This window comes from Equus przewalskii, chromosome 6 (assembly GCF_037783145.1).
Source record: "Equus przewalskii isolate Varuska chromosome 6, EquPr2, whole genome shotgun sequence".
Taxonomy (NCBI): domain Eukaryota; kingdom Metazoa; phylum Chordata; class Mammalia; order Perissodactyla; family Equidae; genus Equus; species Equus przewalskii.
The window spans coordinates 47,842,420-47,868,943 of NC_091836.1; the positions used below are offsets into that span (position 1 = coordinate 47,842,420).

Sequence of the window (26,524 nt, forward strand, 5' to 3'; positions counted from 1 at the left end):
CACAGAAAAGATATAAACACACCTCAGCCCTACTATTAGCTCATATTGTTTTTGATTTTCCTACAAAGCCCTTATTTCTATCTTAGAAACCAAAGCTGTATCATTTGATAGGCATCACTTTTCCCACAAACTTACAAGCCCCATGACTGCAAGAACGTGTGTGTTTCACGTTGCTACATCAAAATCCTACCCGGCCTGATGTGGGCTCAGTTGGGTACATTGCCTCTAAAGTGGATGGCATGTGAGGGATGTTGAAACATTAGCAACAAGAGCATAGTCTGAGAAAGGAAGGCTTGACTGGCACAGAGGTCCTGTCTCTCCCTTGCTAGGTTTGCAGTGCCTCACAATTTACCTAATATCAAAGGCCTTAGTTGAGTCTTACAGGAGATGTAAAAAATATCATGCAGGATACTAAGAAGTGAATGTGTTTCACTGTTACGTGTTTTCACTGACATAATTTATGATAAACATTGTCTAATACACCATGGAAAATACATCAGTGTTTTGATAATAAGTTGGAAAGGCAAAAGCTGTTCCAGAGGACCGGGAGCTGGTTTGCATTCACTGCAAGGCCAAGTCTTATGCTGCTGAGGGGAAAAACTGTCATGCATCCTTCATCAAAAGTTCACAATTACCAAGACAAAACTAAAAGTATTTTGTAACCATACTAGTCAAATGGTAAATGATAACATTAGAAATCATAAAAATGACTGACTTTCCATTCTTCATACTAAAATGACTAACTAGAACTTCTTACAAATTAATTTTAGCTCCACTACATTGTTTTAGCCCTCTAAAAAACAATGATTAAATTTACTGAAGATTAAGACGTTTTACCAACGATAGAATTAAGTTTAACTCCTCACAGCATTCAATACAGAAAAAGACCTGCTTCCCTGAATAGCAATCAAGTGTACAAACAGCTGCTGAAATCTTGTAAGAAGTCCTTTTGTGCACCCTGTTACTGTTATACCTGAGCCCTCTATGGTCTGCTGTCATTCTTACTAGAATTAATTACACCCTCTCTTTCACTATAGGTACAATCCTGTAGGTCACTGGCAAAAGGGAGTTGCAAAAAACATGTTTTAAAAAACATGTTAAGAATGAATGAGAAATTCATTTGGTGACAAAAATTGCAACTATAGAAGGATAAAAAATAAAATTTGCCTGATGAAAAAATACCTGAATTTGCATGCATAGAATAAAGTTGACTCAAAATGTATGATGATTCAATGAAGGAAACTGCAAAATATATCTGAAAATTGATAGTTAAAATGGATTTTAATACATTCTGAGGAAATGAAAGCCACAGTACTATTTATGAGCATACCATGAATTCGAACAGTTGGTAAAATATACTAATGAAACAACTACAGAAATGTTCATTTCACAAGGAAATGGATGTACCTTTAATGACATACAATCAAACATTATTGAAAACTTACTGCTGGAATACATTCAGCTACAAGTAACAGGAAACACACATGGTCTTCCTGAACTGAGAAAGGTGATTGTTCTCACATGGAAAAACTGGCTCAAGACAGATGCAGCACAATGCAGCAGAGAATCAAAATTCCCCACCTTTGTTTTTACTGCCCCACTGTAAATGTCAAAGTCAATCAGGAAAACACTCACTACCACTATTAAGAGAATCAGGTGTTTCCTATACAAATTAGACTTCATACAGATATTATCTAGAAAAGAGGGGAGTCAGAAAATACTCCCAACCACAAAAGTCTGAATTAGTTTCCTGATGGACACAAGAGAACTTACAGAAAAATGGATCCGTGATGTGAAACTTGTGAAGACATCAGTAGAAAATGAAAATCCTCCATGAAAATCAAAATCAAAAGTTGATGGTGGTTTTCAAGATACTCTTGACTAGACAGGCAAAGAATCCAGACAATGGGCTCAAAGACAGTTTCCTCAAAGCTCCTATGTAACTGTCCCTCTCCCAGTATGGTGACTCCCAAATGAGTTTAAGGGCTTGTTTGCTTCTGCCTTAAAAACCTCATGCAAGTAAGGCTATTGGTGAATTCCAATCTAGAGACTCAAAGCGGGTGGATTCTTAAAGATGTACTTCATAATATTACCCACATTGACATAAAGCAAGAGAGGGGTGATAATGTCCAGCATGACATTTTGTTGCCCTATCACAGGCCTCTACTTAATTCAAAGTCTATTTGCCAAAGTCCACTGAGAAGGAATGACAAAGGGCAAAGGCCCAAATATGAAAATAATAATTCACAGGTAACTATACTCTTTGATAAACTTGCCATACATAAAAATGTATTCCAACACTTGAATAGTGTGGAAAATGGAAACAGGCTCTGAGCCCTGCCACCCTATAAAAGGAACTTTCTCTAAGAAATGTACAGCATACACAATGGATAAGTCATATCTAGGAACTGCAATGCAAGGCCAGTAAGAAAATCCAAATAAATACAAACCGTCATTTTTCAAAGGCCCCCAACAGAGAATAATTATAACACTATAAAAAGTGAAAGAGAAAATATTATTAACTGATTTAAGGGAAAAGCACTACCTATTAATGTTATTATTGATATTGACATGGAGAATGATCTCACCTCAATATTCATTCTAAAAGTAATTAAAAGAAATCCATGATCCAATGTCGCGCTTTAAGATAGATGCTGGGCAGACACAGTATATTTACAACTTTTATAACAACTCTTTCATGCTGAAAGTTTTCTAGAACATTTGACACAAATTTCCATCGAGCATTCTTACATTACTTACATTTATATTTCACATTGGTGGGAGATTCACATAGAAGGATGTAGGGCAACGAACTCTTCCCATGATGTTTTCATTCAAGAGGTTTTTAAGTCAGTCCTTTCAAGCCTTCAAAAAGGTCTGAGATGAAAAGAGTTCCCCACATTGTTTACATTGACATCACTTTCCTCTAGGGTGCATTCTCCAATATCCTAAACAGATTTCACAAGAAAAAAAGGCTTTCCCACTTCCTGGCATTGAAAGGATTTCCATCCAATGTACCTTCTTTCATGTTTTCAAAGTGATCTCAGAGGAATGCTTTCCCACATTCCTTACATTCATAGGGTTTTTCTCCAATATGAATTATTTCATGTATATGAAGAGAACTGGAAGAATTAAATGATTTAGTGCATTTTTTACATTCATAGTTTTTCTCCAGTGTGAATTCTTTCATGTCTTCGAAGAGAACTGGAAGAAGTGAATGCTTTACTGCATTTTTTACATTCATAGGGTTTCTCTCCAGTATGAGTTCTTTCATGTTTTTGAACATTACTAGAAAACCTGAAGGCTTTACCACATATTTTACATTGTAAGGGTTTCTCTCCAGTATGAATTCTTTCATGTACTGGAAGTGACCTTTGAAAAGTGAAGGCTTTCCCACATACCTTACATTTATATGCTCGATCTCCACTGTGAACCATCATGTGTGATCGAAGACTTGAGGGAGCTGTAAAGACTTTCCCACATTTCTTACATTCATAGGGTTTCTCTCCAGTATGAATTCTTTCATGAATTCGAAGGTAACTGGAAGTAGTGAATGCTTTACTGCACTGTTTACATTCATAGGGTTTCTGTCCAGTATGAATTCTTTCATGTTTCTGAAGAGACCTGCAAGAAGTGAATCCTTCACTGCATTTTTTACATTCATAGGGTTTTTCTCCAGTGTGGTTTCTTTCATGTATTCTAAGAGAACAGGAAGAACTAAATGCTTTACTGCATTTTTTACATTCATAAGGTTTCTCTCCAGTATGAATTCTTTCATGTCTTCGAAGAACACTGGGGAAAGTGAAGGCTTTCCCACATGCCTTACATTTATATGGCTTCTCACCAGTATGAGTTCTTTCATGTCTTCGAAGAACACTGGGGAAGGTGAAGGCTTTCCCACATTCCTTACATTTATATGGCTTGTCTCCATCTTTTTTACAGTCATAAGGTTTCTGTTCAGTGTGACATTTCATGTACCTATTAAGCAGTGAATGATGCACGAAGACTTTTCCACATGCTCTGCATTCACATGGTTTAGCTCCTGTAGTTTTCTTATTCAGATTGAGATTTGGAATAAGGCTGAAGTTTTCTTCACATTGACTACCCTCCTCACTTTCACAGAGTCTCCTTACCATATGATTTCTGTAAAACATGAGAACAGTATTAATAATTTCTATATTAATGACTTTATGTTTGTTATATTTATTATGATTTAAAGGAAAAGTTTAGGTTTTCCCCCTTGTCTGAATTCTCTGAAATTGAATATAACGAATGCTCTGTAAGAGGACTTCAGCTTTGCTATTATCCGGTGATATTCATATACAGAGTTTATTAATATTAACTCCAAGTGAAGTATTTTGCAAAAACTGAAACTCTACATCACATTTCACAAAGTATATTTAGTGGAAATTTTCTAAGAACACCTAGATTTGAAGCAAGAGTTATTTGTTCGTTTTTCTTTTTTAAATTTCATAACATATCAGGATTTTGACAGGAGACACTGCTTTCCATTGTGAGTGTGACTCACCTTAGTTTCCCACCCTGGTTCTCATACCAATCTTCAATGTCATGAACCTTCCATGTTTTTCCTGGAATTCAGAATCAGAAAGTTGATTCCAAAGTAGTACACATGGCAGAAAAATTTTTAGATTTTAAGTTCATGATGAGCTATCATCATTTCTATTTCATTTACTAACATCAGCCCCTTTCTACATTATACATTTTAGAACAGTGTTCATGGGCAAAAACCACTTGTTCTTTCATTGATGCAGTGAAGGAATGTCCTCATTCTTACCGACTGAGGCCAGGTGCCTGAAGGTTTCCCACATCACATCTCTGTAGAGTTTCTTTTGTGAAGGATGCAGTAAAGCCCACTCCTCCAGGCTGAAGTTCACAATCACATCCTCAATGGCCACTGAGTCCTAAAACACCACAAATATGTGTACAGTAGGATACATAAGACTGACAGTACTGGGGATTTATGCTTCATTTCTAGAAACTTATGTGTGATTCTGTGATGTCCAAATAGATATTCTATGTCATGATCATCAAAAACACATTCTTATTCTGTACACTTTTGCTCATCAAATTAACATCATTATGAACACATGAAAATTGTTTACACTTTTACTGTGACATTATATCATATTTCTTTCTAACAGGAGAGTCCAGAGTATCTTGGGAAATGACAGAAATGCTATACGAATGAAACAAATGTTATCATTTTAACACTTATAATTCCTTTTCCAAAAAATTCTTTCATCTTCTTATTACCCACCAGTAACAGCACTCCATGAGGCTGAGGGTCATACCTGCATGAAGTTTCAGTGAATAAAAATATCGAAGGACTAGAAGCTTTTTTGTCTAGTCTCTTCACCAAGCAGGGAGTTCAAGAGGACTGTAGAAATCAAACTTTTAACAAAGCCCTGTGCATGCCACCATCCTAAAGTACTCAAGGTCATTACAGGTAATCAGATGCAGCTGGCTGAATGCAAATATTCTTCTTGAAAGCTTTGCTTTTCACTTGTGCAACACAGACTCAGTTCTTCCCTTCTCTCCCCGTATGATTTGATTGGGCTAGAAAATTATTTGAAACGTAGAACTGAGACAAAAGGAAAAAGACATGACAACTTAGACCATAAAATCCCTATAATCATGTGACTCAAATTACTTCCCACCAATTTCAGAACACATAATGAGATAACAATATGTCATAAAGGCTCTTTCCAGTCAACAGCTAACAGTGTACCCTGGGCATTGCTGTCCCTGAGGGACAGGTTAAGAGTTGCAGATTGTATAGGAGTTCACTGACGTCCACAAAGGTTTGATGCTAAATTTGACCATGATTCTAAAATAATGTGAAGGATTTAACAGAGCTTTCCTCCAAAGAATATAAAGTCCCCATTCTCCAACTTCAAAAGGAAGTGTTTCCCAACCAGCCACTCTAGATCATGTTCTGCCAACTTGCAATCCCACATGTAAGAAACTTAGGAGCTGCGATTCTTGACCTCACAAGAAATAAATCAACTAAGGTGAAATGAAAACTCTTCTTAGATCTATGAGAGCCTTGAGGTCACAGAGCAAACTGGTCTCCAAAATTGGGAAAGAGAAAAGAAAGATAGCATTTTGAAATATGTCCTAAATATTCTGGTCTTAAGAAGGCCTGTACTAAACAAAAATATCTATTTCCCCAGATTCTAAAGCAAAGAGAAAAAGAACAAAAAATGAAGAACACCATATCCATGAAGCCTAAGAAAACCCTCTATCACAGAAGGTGTAAAATACACATAATGGGAATACCTAAAGGAAAAGAACAACAGAAAGAATCAGAAGAACAAGTGAACTATTAATCACCAAAATAGCATAAAATGGATGATAGACTGCAAAGTGTACATCCAGGAAGCTCAGAGAACGCTAAACATGATCAACTACCGAAGTGCACCCCCAGGGATATCATCTTAAATTACAGAAAAATCAAAGACAGAATATATTTAGAAATGCTGAAGAAGAAACACATGTTACCTATAAAGAAACAAAGATTTGAATTAAATTGGACTTCTTTTCAAAATCCATGCAAGCAAGAACAAACTGAAATATTTAGAGTTTTGAAATTAAAAAAAACAGTCATAGACTTTTCTGTCAAACAAAATTGTCCTTCAAAAATAAAGGAGAAATAAGCACGTTCTGAGACAAAAATTAAGGACATTTGTGATGAGTACACCTACTTTGAATGAAATGTTCAAAAAGGTATTAGAAATCATGTAAATGATAAAGGTAGAGGAATAGAAAAAGAAAAAATGAAGGTAAAACATCTTTCATATTTCTCACAATCTAACAGGTAACACTTTTGTGTAAAATAATATTAGCAACAATGTATTTGGTAATGAGAGCCTTATGAACAAGTGAAGTAAATGACAGCAATGTGACAAAGGACAGGGAAGGGGAAATCAGTGATAATGTGTTAAGAGGTACTTGCATAACAGTGAGGTGGCACACTGTTACCTGACAGAGGAGGTGTGTTAGTTGTAAATGTATGATAAAAACTCATGGCCAACCACTAAAAAATGTTTTTAAAAACTATGTAGCTGATAATGCTAAAAATAATCAGAATAAATTCTGAATTTCAGCCAGAGAAACTGGAAGAAAGGTGAAAGAGAAAAAGAAACAAGGGTAAAAATGAAAAAGTGAAAGGTTTGGTAAATATTAATCCAGCTATACCAATAATCACTTTAATCATCAATGGTCTCAATATGACTGAAAGACACAGTAATATCAGATTTGAAAAAAAACAATTATATTTTATCTACAAGAAGCCCAGTTTAAGGATAAAGACACACATAAATGAAGGGTAAAAGGATGGAGAAGTATATACCATGGCAACACTAATCAGAAGAAAGCCACCATGGCTATATGAACTAGAGACAATGCAGATATCAAACCAAGGAAAATTCAGACAGATAGAGGCACTGGATACAGCTAAAGGGTTCCACTGTCCAAGAAGGCACAGCAATCCTTCATGTGCACCTGTAGAAAGAGGGGCAAATTAAGTGAGGCACGAATTGATAGAATGCAAGGAAAGACAGATGAATCTTGTACTATAGCTGTAGAATTCAACACCCTGTTACCATGAATTATAAGTTCTAGTAGGCAGTCAACGAGGAAGGACAGAGGTGAAATGAACATCACTGTGAAACAACTGGATTTCACTGTAATCTATGGAATACTTCATACAACAGCAGAATATACATTCTTCTCAAGTTCACATGGAACATTCACCAGGACAAACCACTTCCGGGACATAACTTTGAAAGAACAGAAATCATACAAAGTGTGCCCTCACATCATATAGAAGTCAATAAGAGCAAGATATTTGGAAAATCCCAAAATATGTGGAGATTCTATGACACATTTCTAAATAATACAAAAGATCATAAAAGAAGTCTCAAGAGAAGTAAAAGTTATTTTGAACTAAATGAAATAAAAACAGAACATAAAAAATGTTCTTAGATGCAGCAAAAACAGTGACTACAGGGAAATTTATGTGATTGGATAAATACACTGGAAAAATCAAAGATCCATAATCAATAATGTAAGCATCTACTTTAAGAAACAATAAAAAGAAGAAGTTAAACACAAAGTAAGCATAATAAGTGAAAGAAAATTAGAAAAGAAATCAATGTCATTGCAAAGGCCAACGGATAAAATTTTTAAAAAGCTGGGTTTTTCACAAGACCAATAAAACTGATAAACTTCTAGTGAAGAGAACAAAATGAGGAAGACAGAAATTACTAATATCAGAAAGAAAGGAGAAGGAAATAAAAACAAAAAAGGACTTGGTAAAATACATCCACCTATAATAAGCTAGTAATAGAGAGGAACTTCCACTTGTTAAGAAAATATCTTTATGACTCCTACAGCCAAATTTATAACATTTGTTCCATATGGCATCACTGTCTCTGTGTAACATCTGACAGAATTCACTACAATAAAAATAACTCCTAGGAATTAATAGGAGAGTATAGCAAGGTGGAAGTATCAATGAGTCAACAGGTTCCCATGTAGACACACACAAATATAGTCAAGTGATCTCTGATAAATAAGGAAGGCAATTAAATTGAGAAGGTCTTTTAAACAAGGAGTGTTAGAAATAATACCCACATGGAGACACACAAAAACAGAAAACAAATATAGACACAGGTCTCACAGCTTTCAAAAAATTAAGCCGAAATACATCACAGATCTATGCCAAAGGAATAAATTCCTAGAAATTAACATAGGAGAAAATCTAGATGACCACTGGTTGGCAGATGAATTTTTACATACAAAAGGAAAAAAAAAGCAAGGTCCACAAAAGAAAAAACCAAAAATTTTACTTCATGAAAATGAAAAACCCCTGCTCTGAGAAAGACACTGTTGAGAGAACAAAAACAATTTACAGAGTAAGAGAAAATCTTTGTAAAACACTTGTTTGATATATGTGGTACCAGATATATCCAAAGTACCCTTAAAACTACAGTCAGAAGACAAACAACTCAATTTAAAAATAGGCAGAAGATTTGAACAGACAGCTCAATTAAGAAAGAACACATAAAGATGAGAAGTAAGCAATAAGAAAGCATGTTCCACATCAAATATCATTGGGAAATCTCAAATACAACAAAAAGTTATCATTAAAAACTTATTACATGGGTAACATTCAAAACACTCAGCACACCAAATCTTGATGAATAAGCAAAGCTACAGGTAATCCTCAATCATTGCTGGTGGAAATGGTATTTTGTACACCTACAACGGAAGACAGGAACTTTCTTTACACTGTTACTACATAGTGTGAGACCCAGCAATCACACTTCTTGGTATTTTCCCCAATGAATTAAAACCTTATGTTCACAGAAAACTACACATGAATGTTTATCAGCACTTTATTCCTAATTGGCAAGAGTGAGAGTTTGAGTTTTAAGAGAGTGATGTCAGCAGCATGGTGGAGTGAGCTTTCCCGGTAATCTCTCCCCTCCAGCATACAATGAAAAAGACATTCATACTTCAAGAGAGGACATCCAAACACAACACAAAAGATGTCTGAGACCTATGCAGCAACATGATGGAGAGCAGCAAAGCTGGAGCCACCCTCAGAGGATGAGGAACAGGGTAAGAGAAAACATCGCTCTCTCCCTGAAAGACTGGGATCTAGGACCATGGGTGGCCTCTGAGAGGTAAGGAATAGGGTAGGGGGCGTTCGTGCGTGGTAACATCAAAGATCTCTGAGGACCCACACAGCCTAGGGGAAAGCCCCTACGGAGGTGAAAGCTAATGCAGGGGTGACCTCATCAACCCAACACCCCAGGAGATAGTAAGAGCAGAGCAAGAAAATTCCAAGAGAATGCAGAAGAAAGCACCCCTCCCCAACCCATCCAGTGCCAGCTCCAGTGCCTGGGATCTGGGCAGAATGCAGAGGGCTCAGAACACATGACTCGACCTCCACCTAGTGGCAATAGGTGGTAAGTGTGACCAAATAATGCTACGATGTGCAAAAAGAGCCACAGCGTATAGCAGTATAAAAAATTATATTAAATCCCCAGACAGAAGAGAAAATGAGCATCCAGAAATCAGTCCTGAGGACACAGGAATATGTAATCTAAATGACAGAGAATTCAAAGTAGCCATCATCAAAAATCTCAACGAGTTAAAAGAAAACGCAGAGAAACAATCTGGCGAGTTCAGGAGCTACTTCACAAAAGAGATTCAAAGTATAAAGGAGAACCAATAAGAAATATTAGAGATGAAAGACACAAGGGAAGAGATAAAGCAAAATATGGATTCCCCGAACACTCAAGCAGACATCATAGAGGAGCGGATCAGCATAATCAAGTATATAGACAGGTTGAAATGCTACACACACAGGAGGAGAGAGAATCAAGACCAAAAAGAAATGAAAAAAGTTTCTGAGAAATATTCGACTCACTTAGGAAACGCAACATAAGCATTATAGGTATTCAAGAGGGGAAAGTGAAGGAGAATGGAGCAGAAAGCTTGTTCAAAGAAATAACAGAAAAATTCCCAAACCTAGGGAAAGACATGGAAATCCATGTGGAATAGGCTCCCAGATCTCCTAAATACGTCAATGTAAAAAGACCCACTGTAAGGCATATGGTAGGGAAACTGGCAAAAGTGAATGACAATAAAAAATACTAAGGGCAGCAAGGCAAAAGGAAATAACCTAAAAGGAACTCCCATCAGGATTTCAGTGGATTTCTCTGCAAAAACCTTACCGGCTAGGAAAAACTGGAACGACATATTCAAATCTTTGAAGGACAAACTCTTTCAGTCAAGAATACTCTATCCAGCAAAAATATTCTTCAGATATGATGGAAAAGTAAAAACTCTCCCAGATGAAGAGAAGCTAAGGGAGTTTGTAGCCAGGAGATGCCCCCTACAAGAAATCCTCAAGAAGGCCCTCATACCTGAAAAAAGAAAAAAGAGCTGGAGTTTTAAGGAAGATGTCCTTCAAGAGTCAAACAGACAAAAACAAATAGTGGTGCATACATACAATGAAATACTGTTCAGTGATAAACAGAAATGAGGCATCAAGCCATGAAAACACATGGAAGAACCATAAAAGTATATTACTGAGGGAAAGAAGCAAATGTGACAAGGCTATGTAGTATACGATTCTATGTATATGACATTTTGGAAGACAAAAGTATGAGCCACTAAAGAGATCTTTGGTCGTGAAAGATTTGTGGGATGGAGGGAGGGATGAATCAATAGGTGAAACACAGGATTTTTAGGGAAATGAAACTATACTATACTATACTATACAGAAATGATGGATCCATGTTATTATACATTTGCCAAAACATATATGTTGTATAACACAAACAGTCAATGCTAACGTGCACTGTGCACTGTAATGCATCAATATGGGTTTGGAAATTGTAAAAAATGCACCACATTAGAACAAAGTGTGAAAAAGAGTGCAAAATGTGTGGATGCAGACAGAAGGGTTATATGGGAACTCTGTAATTTCTGATCGATTTTTCTGTAAACCAAAAACTGCTCTAAAAAAAAGTGAAGTCTTTAAAATAAAAGATGAAAACAGACTCATTACAATTCACCCCTGATGAGTGAAACAGGACATCTCTCACCTGATCTCAATAAGCCAGTCTGGTGCTCTATGAGCCTGAGACCCATAAGGGAGGTGAAACTTCCATGGAATGCCTTGTTGGAGAGAATGGCACTGTATCCTCTGAAAAGTGCCATGGTCACTATCAATAGTGTCAGAACTGCAAGATGCAAAACGAGCATCCTGTTGAGTCCTTGTATTGTAGACCTACTAATGTACAGACAATTGTTACCTTAATTTCTATCTTGGGTATCTCTGAGTCAAGAGCTTCCTAGAGTTTCTTTACCACAAGGAGCATTTCTCAGAAAATCATCCAAGAGTTTGTGAATATATGCAGATGAGCCCAGTTTGGGGCCAGTAATAAGATGACTGTGTGATGTTTGGTTAGCGATGGTGACACGTGTTTTATTGTTCATCAGGAACATCCCAATTAAGGGATGAAGACCGGTAACCCTTCACAGAGCTCCATCATGTACGAATGTGTATTGTTCTTAAAGTGTGTGCACTCCCCAGTGCTGTGCATTCAGTTAACGGCAAGGAGCTACCCAGGGAACCAAAGTGTCTGGGAAGGGGTGACCTCTTCCATCAACCCAGCATTGTTCAATGAACTGAAGAAAGGCCATGCCCCTCAGCAAGTGGCATAAGCTGCAGGGCCAAGCTTAGCCTCCATTGGGTGGCTGAACTGGTTGGAGGTGGTTTCCAGGGCCAAAGTGAAAATAGGTACCTTGGTAGAGGGTCACATGCTCAGTGCTTGTTACAGCCTCTATCTGCAAGAGAGCTCATACATTGTGATGAGAGCAGCTCTAAGGGCATGTAGTGTGGGGCCTAGGGCAGATTGTTGCATCAGAAGCCTACAGATAACTTACAGCCCTCCTCCATAGAGACTAAAATCATGTCATCAAAGTTAGAGGCCTCCTCCACAACAACTGGTTGCTTTATTGAGTCTAAGGTACACAGCTTAACTAGGTGTTGAACCAACTCATTTGTTGTGGCTAACTCAGATTGAGGGTGTTGTCCACTATAACCCAGAGGGTCAGAATCTGTGTTAAAGCAGACACAGAGGCACCAGAAGTAGAGTTACTTAGGGGTCTTGGTGAGCCCTCTGTAACCTCACTACCTACTGGCTGCATTTTCGATTTCCTTCTTTCCCTCTGAAATAAGTAGTCATTAACCAGTGACGATCTGGTAGCCTCAGCTCATTCATAGGTATAATCTTCTCAAATCCCCACACTCCCCCTAATTTCAAGATGACCCCAACCTCAGCTGCATCTTCAGTCTAAACACACAGACACTTTCCACTTAAGACATGTCCCAGGGCCACATTAAGGAGGGTCCCATTCCCAGACTCCTGCTCCCAAAGGAATGAAACTGCCAACTTTGAGAACTCTGTACATAGAGTCCAGGCTTGCTGTGGTTAACAATGCAAAACAGGGCAGCACAGGCACAGGAGGAGCTGCCCAGCAAGCAGAGCTCACAGTACAGGAGACCCCAGGCTTTCCCATCATCCTGTCCAGATAAGAAAGCCAAGGGGAAAAGGGAGGGTGAGGCTTAAGTGTTCAGTACTCAAATATCAAATATGTGGACCCAGGCTACTCATTATAAAAACATATACAGGGGCTGGCCCAGTGGTGAACTGGTTAAGTTCTGGTGCTCTGCCTTGTGGGACGCGTGTTTATAGGTTCAGATCCAGCCACAGACGTATGCAATTCTCAACCCATGCTATGTTGGGCATCTCACATACAAAATAGAAGAAGACTGCCACAGATGTAAGCTCAAGACTAATCTTCCTCACACACACACAAAAAGGACACAAGTAAGAAAAATAGGAATTTTCACTAGCTTATTTTTACATAAAGAAACAGTAACAGAATAGTGAAGCAGCAATCAAAATTGGTGATTTGAGGGAGGCTGGAGCACGAGCAGTGGTCTGGGTCAGGATGTGAAGGCAGAGAGTCTCCTTAAGGTATTTTCCTCTCCTAGGAATTTTTTTTAACCATTCCATGTACTATTTATTTAAAATAAGACAAATTTATATACCCATATTTCCCTATCCTTGATCAACATTTTTAATTAAATTTTGCATTATTACCTAACTTCATTTAAACTGTTCTACATAGGGAACCACTCTGGGATTTAGTCATTTAAACACTAGTGGATATAAAACTGTAAACCATAAAAAATTCATAAATCCTTTCTGACTAAAAGGACAAGGGGCATTACACCTTGTCCCTCCACGATACTATGACCTATGAATGAGCTGAGGCTACCAGATCGTCACTGGTTAACGACTACTTATTTCAGAGGGAAAGAAGGAAATCGAAAATGCAGCCAGTAGGTAGGTAGCTAGGGATATTTTCAAGAATGGGTAGCATATTATAATGCATTAGGGGTTTTGCAATTAGTCCTGAAATATACAGGAATTTGAGAGATTTACACAAACTGCAGTGTTTTCTTCGTATCAATTAAAATAGAAACTCAATAGTTTTCCCTCATATCCATGAAAATAGGAAGTCATTTGCCTTAGAAATAGTATAGACAGTAAAATGTCAAGGATCTCTAGAGACATGGACATACAAACAGGGACCTAACAATGGAAATGCACTGAGGGGTTAAATACACCCATCTCACATCTTGAGGTTCTCTTGTCTAAATGGAACAAAAAATCTACTTGGTTCCACAATATTCCTGCCTTACATCATCTCTATCAACTGAAAGTTTCCAGGCCCAAGTGCCAGTTGAAACTAGAATCAAAGGGCTTTAATCTTCAATTGATAAAGGAATCCAAGAGAATGAAACACAAATATTAGAATCAAAATGGATAAGCAGCTTGCTTCTCATCAGTTTAACAAAAAATTCACATTCAGAAAGTTGAACATGTTCCCAAATTTGGAGTCTCCAGACTCCCTGGTGAAGGAGGGGAGAGACACTTTGCACAGCCACAAGAGTGAACTCTGGGGGCTCCACACACCCTCCCCTCTCCTGTAAGCATGGAAGTGCTCCCTCCCCCAGGCTTCCATTCTCACAAGAGAGGGACCTCAGGCTAATTCAGTTTGAAGTTCTGACTCAAATGAACTCCCAAATTGACAAATCCCTTGTCCACAGGACAGAACACCTGATCTTCACAGACTTCTCAATGTCCACAAATCATGCTCTGAATCATCTACACTGTGGATGCAAAACTCAAATATAATGTCTAAAAACGTCCAGGCCTAGGAGAGATGTCACAGCATGAAAGAGTGAGCTGTTCCTTTTATCTCTCCCCCTTTGAATTACAAATAAATGGTCATTGACCAACAAAGCATACCCACACAGCACAACAGGACACCTGAGAGGCCCATGCAGCTATACATCTGAAGGTGGATGGACTGTCCCCCCAGGAATTGGTGGAGACAGGTGGGTGCAACCCTCTCTTCCCCAGCAGCCTTGTGTCCACATGTAAACACATTACTGGCTGGCATGAGCACCCATAGTACAGCTGCTGCCCCAGAAGTGAGAGTGCACTTCAGTGCGACTGTGGGAAGTGGCAGCAGCAGCCCAGGGCTTGCAAGCAAATGCTTTCCCAGTTGGTGGGAGAGCCCAACCTGCCACAGTGGTCCCAATGAGTGGTCCAGGCTCAGACCCCACAATGAAGCCCCAGCAAAAAAGCACAGCAGCTGGCATGACTGTAAGAAGAGCCAGCGGCAGATATACGTGCATGGAAAAGCTTCCCTGGCTGGTGCAGGCACCCACAGTACCACTGCAGCCCCACAAGTGGGAATACACATTGGACCAGGGGAAGCTCTGAGGCCATATGTCAAGGCTTTCCTGGCTGTTGGGACCATTCACTGTACCCACACAACATCCAGCAGAGAGACTAGGATCAGAAACACAGCTCCTGCCTCCCACCAGTGGTTGCAGGTGGAATCTGTGACCTCATACTAATACAAATGCCCCAGCAAAAGATTAATTCATCAAACACCGTGAGAAACTACAGCAGCAATTCAGAACTGAAGCAGAATGAAAAATCGCCAGAAACCAACCCTGAAGTCACAGAAATTTACAATCTAAATGACAGAGAATTCAAAATAGATGTCAAAAAGAAACTCAAGGAGTTACAAGAAAACTCAGAAAAACAGTTCAATGAGCTCAGGAACAAAATTACTGAAAAGGAATACTTCACTGAGACTGAAATAAACAAAACACAAGAAGAAATTCTGGATAGGAGGAACACAATTAATGAGATAAAAGATAATCTAAGATCCTTCAAAAATAGAACTGACAACATGGAGGAAAAAATTAGTGAGTTAGAGTACAGAAATACAGAAATGCTTCAGGTGGAACAGGAGAGAGAACTAAGATTTTAGAAAACTGAAGGAATTCTTTGAGAAATATCCAACTCAATTGGGAAAGCAACATAAGGATTATAGACATTCCAGAGGGAGAACTGAGGGAGAAAGGAGCAGAGAGCTTGTTCAAACAAATAATAACTGAAAACTTCCCAAACCTGTGGAAAGCACAGGACTTACAAACTCATGAAGACAACAGAACTCCTAATTACATCAATGCCAAAAGACCTTCTCCAAGGCCCATAAAGTAAAACTGGCAAAAGTCAACAAAGAAGGAATACTAAGGGCAGCAAGGCAGAAGAAAATAACCTACAAAGGAACTCTTACCAGGCTTTCACTGGATTTTTCAGCAGAAACCTTACATGCTAGGAGAGAATGTAATGATATATTCAAAATATTGAAGGACTCTCAGCCAAGAATACTCTATCCAGTGAAACTATCCTTCAGATATGAGGGAGAAATAAAAGCTCTTCTAGATAAAGGAATCTGACGAAGTTTATCACTACTAGATCTCCCCTACGAGAAATGATTCAGGAAGCCCTCATACCTGAAAAAAAAGTCAAAGGTCCACAAAGCTTTGAGCAAGGAGATAAAGAGACAACATAAGAAAATTGCAGGTGTGTTTCAGGACAGTGTAGCAAATAATTATAACATAAAAGATATACAGAATGAAACCATCAAAAGTAACTATAAACACTTCAACTTAGTTACAAACTCCTAACACAAAACAATAATTTGTGACAACAATATGTCAGAGAGAAAGAGGAAAGGGATGGAACCTGCTTAGGCTAAGGAGATAAAAGGCTATGAGAAAATGGACTACGTATGAGATCTTTACACAAACCTCACAGTAACCACTAAACAAAAAATCAGAGCAAAACCACAATTCATAAAAAAATAGAAAACCTCCACAGAAAACCAGCAAAATGAAATGGCAGTTGGAATTACAAAGGAAGATAAACAATGGAAATATAGAATAACCAGAAAACAGATAAAATGGCAGTATTAAGCCCTCATATATCAGTAATCATCTAAATAAATGGACTGAACTCTCAAATCAAAAGACATACTAGTTGGATGGATTAGAAAACAAGACCCAACAATATGCTCCCTCCAGGAAGTACATGTCAGCTCTAAGACCAAGACAGGCTCAGTGTGAAGGGATGGAAGACGATACTCCAAACAAATGGCAAACAAAAGAAAGCAGGTGTTGCCATATCCTTCTCAGAAAAGCAGACTTCAAGATAAAAATGACAAAGAGGGGGCCAGCCCCACAGCCAAGTGGTCAAGTTTGCACGCTCTGCTTCAAGCAGCCTGGGGTATCACCAGTTCGGATCCTGGGCACAGACATGGCAGTGCTCATCAGGCCATGCTGAGGCAGCATCCCAAACAGCATAACCAGAAGGACCTACAACTAGAATATACAACTATGTACCTGGGGGCTTTTGGGAGAAGAAGAAGAAAACAGGCTGATTGTCTCAGGTGGCAATCTTGAAAAAAAGAAAAGACAATGAGAGACAAAGAGTAGCAGTATATAATGATAAAAAGGACTTTTGACCAAGAGGACCTAACACTTACAAATATACATGCACCTAACATGGTATACCAAAGTATATAAAACAACTATTAACAGACCTAACGGGAGAAATTAACAGCCACACAATACTAGTAGGGGACCTCAACACCCAACATACATCAATGGCTAGATCATCCAGACAGAAAGTCAACGTGGAAACCGTAGATTTAAATCAAACACTTGATCAGCTAGACTTAATCTATAGAGAGCATTCCATCGAAAAACAGCAGAATACACATTCTTCTCATGTGCACATGGAATATACCCAAAGATAGACCATATGCTGGGAAACAAGGCAAGCCTCAATAAATTTAAGACGATTAAAATTATATCAAGCATCTTTTCCAACCACAATGCTATGAAACAAGAAATCAACTACAAGAAAAAAGCTGGGGAAGTCACAAATATGTGGAGACTAAACACCATGAACTACTGGATGAATGAAGACATCAAATGAGAAATTAAAAAATACCCGGAGCCAAATGAAAATGAAAATACAACATACCAACTCTTGTGGGATGCAGCAAAAGTGGTTATAAGAGGGAAATTCATAGCAATACAGGAAGACCTCAACAGAAAAGAGAAACCTCAAATAAGTAATCAAAACTACACCCAACAGAACTAGAACAAGAAGAACAAAGCCCAGAGTCAGCACAAGGAGGGAGATAATAAAAATTAGAGCAGAAATAAATGAAACAGAGACTAAATAGCAGTTGAAAATATCAACAAAACCAGGAGTTGATTCTTTCAGAAGATAAGCAAAATTGACAGACTCGTAGCCAAAATTAGTAAGAAAAAAAGAGAGAAGCCTCAAATCAATAAAATTAGAAATCAAAGAGGAGAAATTACAAAGGATATCAGAGAACTACAAAGGACTATAAGAGAATACTATGAAAAACTATATGCCCACAAACTGGATAACCTAGAATAAATGGATAAATTCTTAGACTCACACAACCTCCCAAAACTGAATCAAGAAGAAATAGAGAATCTGAATAGACCAATCACAAGTAAGGAGATTAAAATGGTAATCAAAAACCTCCCAAAAGACCAAAGTCCAGGAACAGATGGTCTCTCTAGAGATTTCTACCAAACAATCAAAGAAGATTTAACACCTATCCTTCTCAAACTATTCCGAAAAACTGAAGAATGTGGAATCCTTCCTAACTCATTGTGTGAGGCCAATATTACCCAGATACCAAAACCAGGCAAGGACAGCACAAAGGAGAATGATAGGCCAATATCGCTAACAAACATAGATACAAAAATGCTCAAGAAAACACAAGCAAACAAAATACAGCATTACATTAAAAGGAACATGCACTATGATCAAGTGGGATCATATGAGGGACACAGGGATGGCTCAACATCTGCAAGTCTATCAATGTGATATGCTGCATTAACAAAATTAGGAACAAAAATCACATGATCATCTCAATAGACACAGAAAGCACGACAAGATCCAACATCCATTTATGATAGAAATTCTCAATAAAATGGATATAGAAGAAAAGTACTGCAACATAATAAAGGCCACATATGACAAACACACAGCCAACATCATACTTGGGGAAAAACTAAAAGCAATCCCTCTAAGAAAAGGAAGAAGACAAGGGCGCCCACTCTCACGACTCCTATTCAACATAATACTGGAGGTTTTGGCCAGAGCAATTAGGCAAGAAAAATATATCAAAGGAATCCAAATTGGAAAAGAAGAAATGAAACTCCTGCTGTTTGCGGGTGACATGATTCTATCTATAGAAAACCCTAAAGTATCCAAGAAGAAACTAGCAGAAATAATCAACAACTACAGAAAAGTTGCAGGGAACAAAATCAATTTACAAAAATCAGTAGCATTTCTACACATTAATAATGAACTGGCAGAAAGAGAACTCGAGGACACAATCTCATTTACAATCCCAACAAAAAGAATAAAATACCTAGGAATAAATTTAACCAGAGTTGAAAGACCTATACACTGAAAACTTTAAGATATTATTGAAAGAAATCCAAAAAGATATAAAGAAATTCCATACTCACACATTGGAGGAATAAACATAGTTTAAAAGTCCATATTACCTAAAGCAATCCCAATCAGAATCTCAATAACATTCTTCACAGAAATAGAACAAAGAATCCTAAAATTTATGTGGAACAACAAAAGACCTCGAATAGCCATAAGCAATCCTGAGAAAAAAAGAACAAAGGTGGAGGTGTCACGACCATAGACTTCAAAATATACTACAAAGCTATAGTAATCAACACAGCATGGTACTGGCACAAAAACAGACACACAGATCAACGGAACAGAACTGAGAGGCCAGAAATAAACCCACACATCTATGGACAGCTAATTTTTGACAAAGGAGCCAAGAAAATACAATGGAGAAAGGAAAGTCTTCAATAAATGGCATTGGGAAAACTGGACAGCTACATGCAAAAGAAGGACAGTAGATCATTACCCTGCAACATACACAAAAATTAATTTAAAATGGATTAAAGACTTGAAGGTAGGACCTGAAACTGTAAGACTCCTAGAAGAAAATACAGGCAGTACCCTCTTTGACATGGGTCTTAGCAGCATCTTTTGGAATACTACTCAGGCAAAGAAAACAAAAGAAAAAATTAGCAAATGGGACTAAGTCAGACTAAAAAGTTTCTGCAAGACAAGGAAACCAAGAACAAAATGAAAAGAAAACCCACAAACTGGAGAAATATTTGCAAATCATATATCTGAAAAGTGGTTAATCTCCAAAATATAAAAAGAACTCACACAACTCAACAACAAAACACCCAAATAACCTGATTAAAAAGTGGGCAGAGGACATGAACAGACAGTTTTCCAAAGAAGATTTACAGATGGCCAACAGACCCATGAAAAGATGTTTAATGTTACTAATTACTAGGGAAATGCCAATCAAGACTACATTGTGACATCACCTTACATCTGTCAGAATGGCTGCAATTACCAAGACAAAAAATAACAAATTTTGGAGAATATGTGGAGAAAAGGGAACCCTCATACACTGCTGGTGGGAAAGCAAACTGGTGCAGCCACTATGGAAAACAGCATGTAGACTTCTCAAACAGTTAAAAAGAGAAATACCGTAGGCTCCAGCTGTCCCACTACTGGGTATTTATGCAAAGAGCTTGAAATCAACAATCCAAAGATTCTTATGCACCCCGATGTCCACTGCAGCACTATTCACAATAGCTGAGACATGGAAGCAACCCAAGCGTCCTGCTACAAATGAATGTATAAAGAAGATGTGGCATATATATACAATGGAATACTACTCAGCCATAAAAAAAGACAAAACTGTCCCACTTGAAACAATATGGATGGGCCCTCAGCGTATGATGTTACACTAAAAAAAGACAGAGAAGGACAAATACTGTGTGATTTCACTCATATCTAGAAGATAGACAAACACATGGGTAAAGAGAACACATTAGTGGTTACCAGAGGGGAAGGTGGTGAGTGGTGGGTGAAAGGGGAAAAGGGACACATATGTATAGTGATGGATAAAACTTAGACTACTGGGCCGGCCCCGTGGCCAAGTGGTTGGGTTCGCGCACTCCGCTTCAGCAGCCCAGGGCTTCACCCGATCGGATCCTGGGTGCAGACATGGTACCCCTCATCAGGCCATGCTGAGGCGGTGTCCCACATGCCACAACTAGAAGGACCCACAACTAAAAAGTATACAGCTATGTACTGGGGGAATTTGGGGAGAAAATACGGAAAAAACAAAAAAAGAATTAAAAGAATAGTTATCAAAAAAAAATTTAGACTACTGGTGGTTAGCACAATGCAGTCTATACAGGAACTGATAATAATATACATCGGAAATTATGGAATGTCATAAACCTTTATGATTTCAAGAAAATAATTGGAAAAAAAAAGGTCCAGCCCTAAGCCAACCAGAAACTCAGAAAGGTCGTCACTCCCCACCCCATGAGCACATGCACCCCCAGCTTTCCAGGGCTCTGCAGCTCCTCTCAGGATAAAGGCTCCTTCCATGGGGGTGTGAGCAGTAGGACACCTGCAGGGGGAGGCTCCCCAGGAAGGACAACTGGGCCTGCAAGGCCTTCCCTCTGCAGGCTCAAGGGGGCCTTAGCTTAGACTCACTGCCCTCAGGCTCTGCTCCCACTGGAGATGCTCTGGAACACCACTGTTCTTTAAATGATACAAACCAGTGCTTGAACAATCAGCAAACAGCAAAATCTCTCAAACCCATTGTTTACATGGAAGGAGGGAAGAAAACTGTAATGTACATTTACTAGTTCAACCAGAAAACCCCAAATATCTGTTCCTTTCAGGAAAAAAGATGTCAGTTTTAATTATTATTTCTATGGCAAGGCTGTTTTATAAAAATCAGTCAGACTTGAACATTTGTGGCGCCCATGTCTATGCCCCGAAACTTCATTTTAAAACACCAAAAAGTAAAGAACAACCTCAGAAACTGCATACGCTCAGGGGAGGAAAGACAGAAACCAGAATTCTCAACAAATGGAAATGAAAATTTTACTTCTTCTGAAATTTACCTCTGTCTTGCCAGTTTGGAAATATTTTATACTGTCTCTCAAGCTCAATTAAACACATTTTTACCCATATTGAAAAACAAAGACGAGAAAATAAATCTTTTCAAGATGACAAACCTCAGGAAGGGCAGTGCGACAGATCAGCCAGAAAAGTTCAAAACCGAACCTGCACCCAGAGGACTTCCCATAGGATGTCTGTGCCCAGAAAGATCCTGGGGGAGACGCACGAGGATTTCATAGAACGTAGTTCCAGGTGGTTATAGGCTGCTTTTCACTCATGGAAAATATCCAGAAATATCTTCAAAAAAGAGCTAGCCATGCCTCTAGCGGAAAGGGATAAACAATTAAAATACTGCGTCTGTTCGAAATGCTCTATGAAGGACAAATACTTGCTACTGATCCGGTGACCTGGAGAGACGAAACTGGCTTTGGGAATGCGGAGAGAGGTGGAAAATTTAGGGATTTGCTGCCAGCCCTAGGAAGAGCTGGGCTGGGGGACAGGATCGTGGATTTGAGACCTTGCTCCTGAAACGTATGGAAAACTGAGGGAAAACAGGTGTGCCACCTGGGGAGAAAGGAGGCCCTGGGGACCCCACAGACCGCAGCCCCTCCGCGCACGGACCCCGGACACCGAGGCCCGACTGTCCTGCGGGCCCTCCCGCGGGCCCCGCACCGTCTGGGACACGCGGGGCTGCGGCCGCACAGCGGCCCAGAGACGCTCCGGCCCCAGTCGCCGCGCGCAAGGACCACAAGACGCCCGGGGCCCGGCTGCAGGCCCCGCCCCCACGCTGCGGCCGGAGGGGCCTGAGGGCCGAGCGGCGCCACCGTGGACTCGGGGCCGCAGACCCCGCAGGGGACCGCGGGAGGCCAGGCCCGCCCCGCCGCTTCCCACCAGCCCCTCCTCCCGTGTCCTCCCCCCCGAGGCCCGCACACTCACCATTCCTAGGGCTCCTGGGTCCCCCGAGTCCTTCCTAGGACCCCCCACGGCCACTGCAGGTCACAAAGCGACAGAGACTACGGCAGAGGCACCACAGACGCCTGAGGCAGACGACATGCCAACCAAGCGAGCCTGGAACAAATGGAGACGTCCACATCGGAACGTTGCGTGGCCCCACCCAGAGCCCAGCGAAGCCCCTGATTGGACAGTTCCCAATGCCACACCCCCTCACCGCTGAGTGACATCACAGTCGGAGGACGCTTGGCTCAAGGAAATCACTTTCCGCTGGTGGTCCGCGATCTTCCCGCTCTGGGTCATTTTTTCTTTTTTTAAGATTTTATATTTTTCCTTTTTCTCCCCAAAGCCACCCCCTCCCCCACCACTGGTCCATTTTTAGCTGTGGGTCCTTCTAGTTGTGGCATGTGGGATGCTGCCTCAGCGTGGCTTGAGGAGCAGTGCCCTGTCGACGCCCTGAATTTGAACTGGCGAAACCCTGGGCCCCCGAAGCAAAGCGCAGAACTTAACCACTGGGCCACAGGCTGGCCCGGGTCATTTGCATTTAAACAGAACTTTTTCTTGTCTTGGGGCTGACTCTGGTCTTACCGCAGCTTCTGCAAGACTCCTTGTTGCAGGTGTGCACAGGGAATCCCTGACTCAGTTTCTAGAAGGAGCAAGTACAGACAAGAGGCTGGCCCAGGCCAGGACACACTGGAAAAGAGGGTCTTAGGTTCTCTAGGGGTCAAGGGCTTGGCATAAGGCTGTGAGGCCACTCATGAAGCTGTGACCCCTGTTTAGAAATGCAGACACTGAAATGTGACCTCACCATCTGTGATAAAGTGGTCCCATTTTGATCTTTCCTCCTTGCCAGCGATTTGCCTTCCACCGATTCCCACCCCAGCCCCACACATTTGGTTCTTAAGATAAAGAATCCCGGGGCCCTGGGCTCTGCTGGGAAGGAACCCCACAGTCCTAGCGGGGTGCAGGGACTCTTCTCACCAACCACAAGCAATGAGACGTGTTCACCAAATTCTCAAGTGTGCGTTTTACACTGGAAGGAAATTTATTTTGTATCAGTTTTTTCTTGTGTTCCTAGAGAAGTTTGAAATGTAAACAGGATAATATTCCTAAAACAATTGGTTCCCATTTTCACTGCCACATTGTTATGTAAATACGGGATGCATCTGGAAACTCTTCTCCCCACCTCTCCCAGCTTTAACGAGGTATTATTGTCTAATAAAAGTCTCTGTATTTTAAGATTACAACGGGATGATTTGATACACTTATTCTATATTGTATAATTGAAATTAGCTAAGAGAATGGCTCTTAAACATTCTCAACACACACACACACACACAAGGTAACTATGTGTTAATTAACCTGGAATTCTTATATGCCTAAAAGCTTGGATTGTGGAACTTTATTGATTTATTTACTTCAACAGCTTTATTAAGATGTAACGCATATACTGCACAATGCACCCCCTTAAAGTGTACAGTTCACTGGTTTTCAACATATTCACAGATACGTTTGATCGTCATCACAACAATTTTTGAACATTTTCATCACTTCAAAAAGAAACTCCTTGGGGCTGGCCCCGTGGCAGAGTGGTTGAGTTCACGCACTCCGCTTCGGCGGCCCAGGGTTTCACCAGTTTGGATCCTGGGCGCAGACATGGCACTGCTTCATGTGGGCTCGTTGAGTCAAGAGTTGAAAGAAAGATTTCTTGGACTCTCAAGGTCTGGCAGTAGTGCTCTTTTATTTAGAGAATAGCATGGAGTAGCATCAGACAGGACCCATGGGCAGTGAAGAGCTGCAAACACGGGTTGAGGGTAAGGCTAAATTTAAGGCATAGGTATGTGAGTTATCTCTTTACAAGACAAAGGAAAGATCATGAAAAAAAATTGTTAAAATGGTATCAGTGCAGGTGGGGTCTGGTTACTGGGTGGTCCTATAACTTTAGATAAGAATCAGATCGGATTAAGTCAGGATGTCCTGTGCTTCCCGGAGGATGTTGGTGGTGGGGGGAGTCAGTTACAAGACGTTACCAAACCAGCACAGTAAACAAGAGCAAGATTATTATGCAGACTTAAGTCCTTGCCTGCCCCGTTAAGAGCTTCTAGATATAAGGTCATCCCCCCTTCTCCTGGTACAGAGAGGGAGACACTCTTGCAGATGGAGATTTCCCTTACAAATGTAAATGTCTCCTAACAAAGGGTAAGTAAATTCTACTTTTCAGTTTCTTTCCCGTCTGTAGTTTTTAAAAATAACCAGCCCAAAATAATCCTCATCACTGCTCATCAAGCCATGCTGAGGCAGCATCCCACATGCCACAGCTAGAAGGACCCACAAAAAATACACAGCTATGTACCAGGGGGCTTTGGGAGAAAAAGGAAAAACATAAAATCTTTTAAAAAAAAAATTCATGTACAAGTTTTTATCTGCACATACGTTTTCATTTTTCTTCGGTTTATGGCTAGGAGAGGAATTGATGGATCATATGGTAATTGTAGGTTTAAGTTTTGAGGAGCTCCCAGACCGTTTTCCAGAGTGTCTGCACCACTTTATATTCATACCACCCCTGTATGAGGGTTCCAATTTCTCCATGTAGCCTCAACAAGATTTGATATTATCTCACTGTTTTTTTTAGGAAGATTAGCTCTGAGCTAACTGCTGCCAATCCTCCTCTCCTTGCCGAGGAAGACTGGCCCTGAGCCAACATCCATGCCCAACCTCCTCTACTTTATATGTGGGACACCTACCACAGCATGGCTTGCCAAGTGGTGCCATGTCTGCACCCGGAATCCAAACCAGCGAACCCCAGGCCACTGAAGCGGAACATGCACACCTAACCACTACGCCACTGGGCTGGCCCCTTATCTCATATTTTGACTCTAGTCTTCCTTGTGGTTGTGAAGTGGTATCTCATTAGGGCTTTGATTTGCATTTGCTTGATGACTAATAATGTGCAGCATTTTTTCACATGCTGTTGCCCATTTGTCTACCTCCTTGGAAAAACGTGTATGCAGATCCTTTGCCATTTTTAAATTGAGTTATTTGACTTTTTATTACTATATTATAATAGGTCCTTATATATTTTCAATACAGGTGCCTTTCAGACATATTCCTTGTTCTGAAGTGTGCTTTGTGTGAAATTAATAGGTATTTTACATTCAGTCTGGGCTCTCAAAAATCTCTGTTGTACCCAAGTCTCATGTTGATGATTGCTTTGTGTCTTGAAAATGTGATTTTGTCTTTCCTTTTCATGTGGCCTCTAACTTTTGATTGAAAACCAGGCACGACGTTTGATGAAACAAGATTTCAGGTAAATAGGCCTTTAGTGTGAGGTGTTATGATTTCTTAAATAGGGGTTAGACTATGTTTCGTGTTTGCTGCAGCTCGAGGGGTCAGGGGCTTCACGGTATGCAGTGTCCTTGCACTTATCTCCCCAGTGTGTTTGGCTTTCCCTAGAAACTCACTCTTAGGTAGAGCTTGTGTCTTGCAGCTCTGTTTTTATCCATTAT

General features: G+C 39.9%; 2 protein-coding genes across 6 annotated transcripts in view; one reads left to right on the forward strand and one right to left on the reverse strand.

Moving 5' to 3' along the window:
- LOC103567649 (zinc finger protein 709-like) overlaps window positions 1-26,524 on the forward strand; it is a 216,618-nt gene that overhangs the window by 124,971 nt on the left and 65,123 nt on the right. The gene's annotated exons all lie outside the window — the stretch shown is intronic.
- LOC103567651 (zinc finger protein 564-like) overlaps window positions 1-26,524 on the reverse strand; it is an 85,153-nt gene that overhangs the window by 25,236 nt on the left and 33,393 nt on the right. Inside the window, exons 1-4 of one of the 5 annotated variants that reach the window (XR_011541461.1) lie at window positions 22,184-22,389; window positions 4,796-4,922; window positions 4,529-4,589; window positions 2,761-4,143 (exon numbers count right to left, since the gene is read on the reverse strand). Coding sequence is in view for 3 of the 5 variants with exons in the window: in XM_070625458.1 (XP_070481559.1) it covers window positions 3,159-4,143; window positions 4,529-4,589; window positions 4,796-4,922; window positions 23,004-23,006 (1,176 nt within the window). In the remaining 2 variants the exon portion in view is untranslated. Of the gene's footprint in view, window positions 1-1,381; window positions 4,144-4,528; window positions 4,590-4,795; window positions 4,923-22,183; window positions 22,811-23,003; window positions 23,136-26,524 lie in introns of those variants that run through there. The other 4 variants (XR_011541460.1, XM_070625458.1, XM_070625460.1 and 1 more) reach the window with 4 other exon arrangements.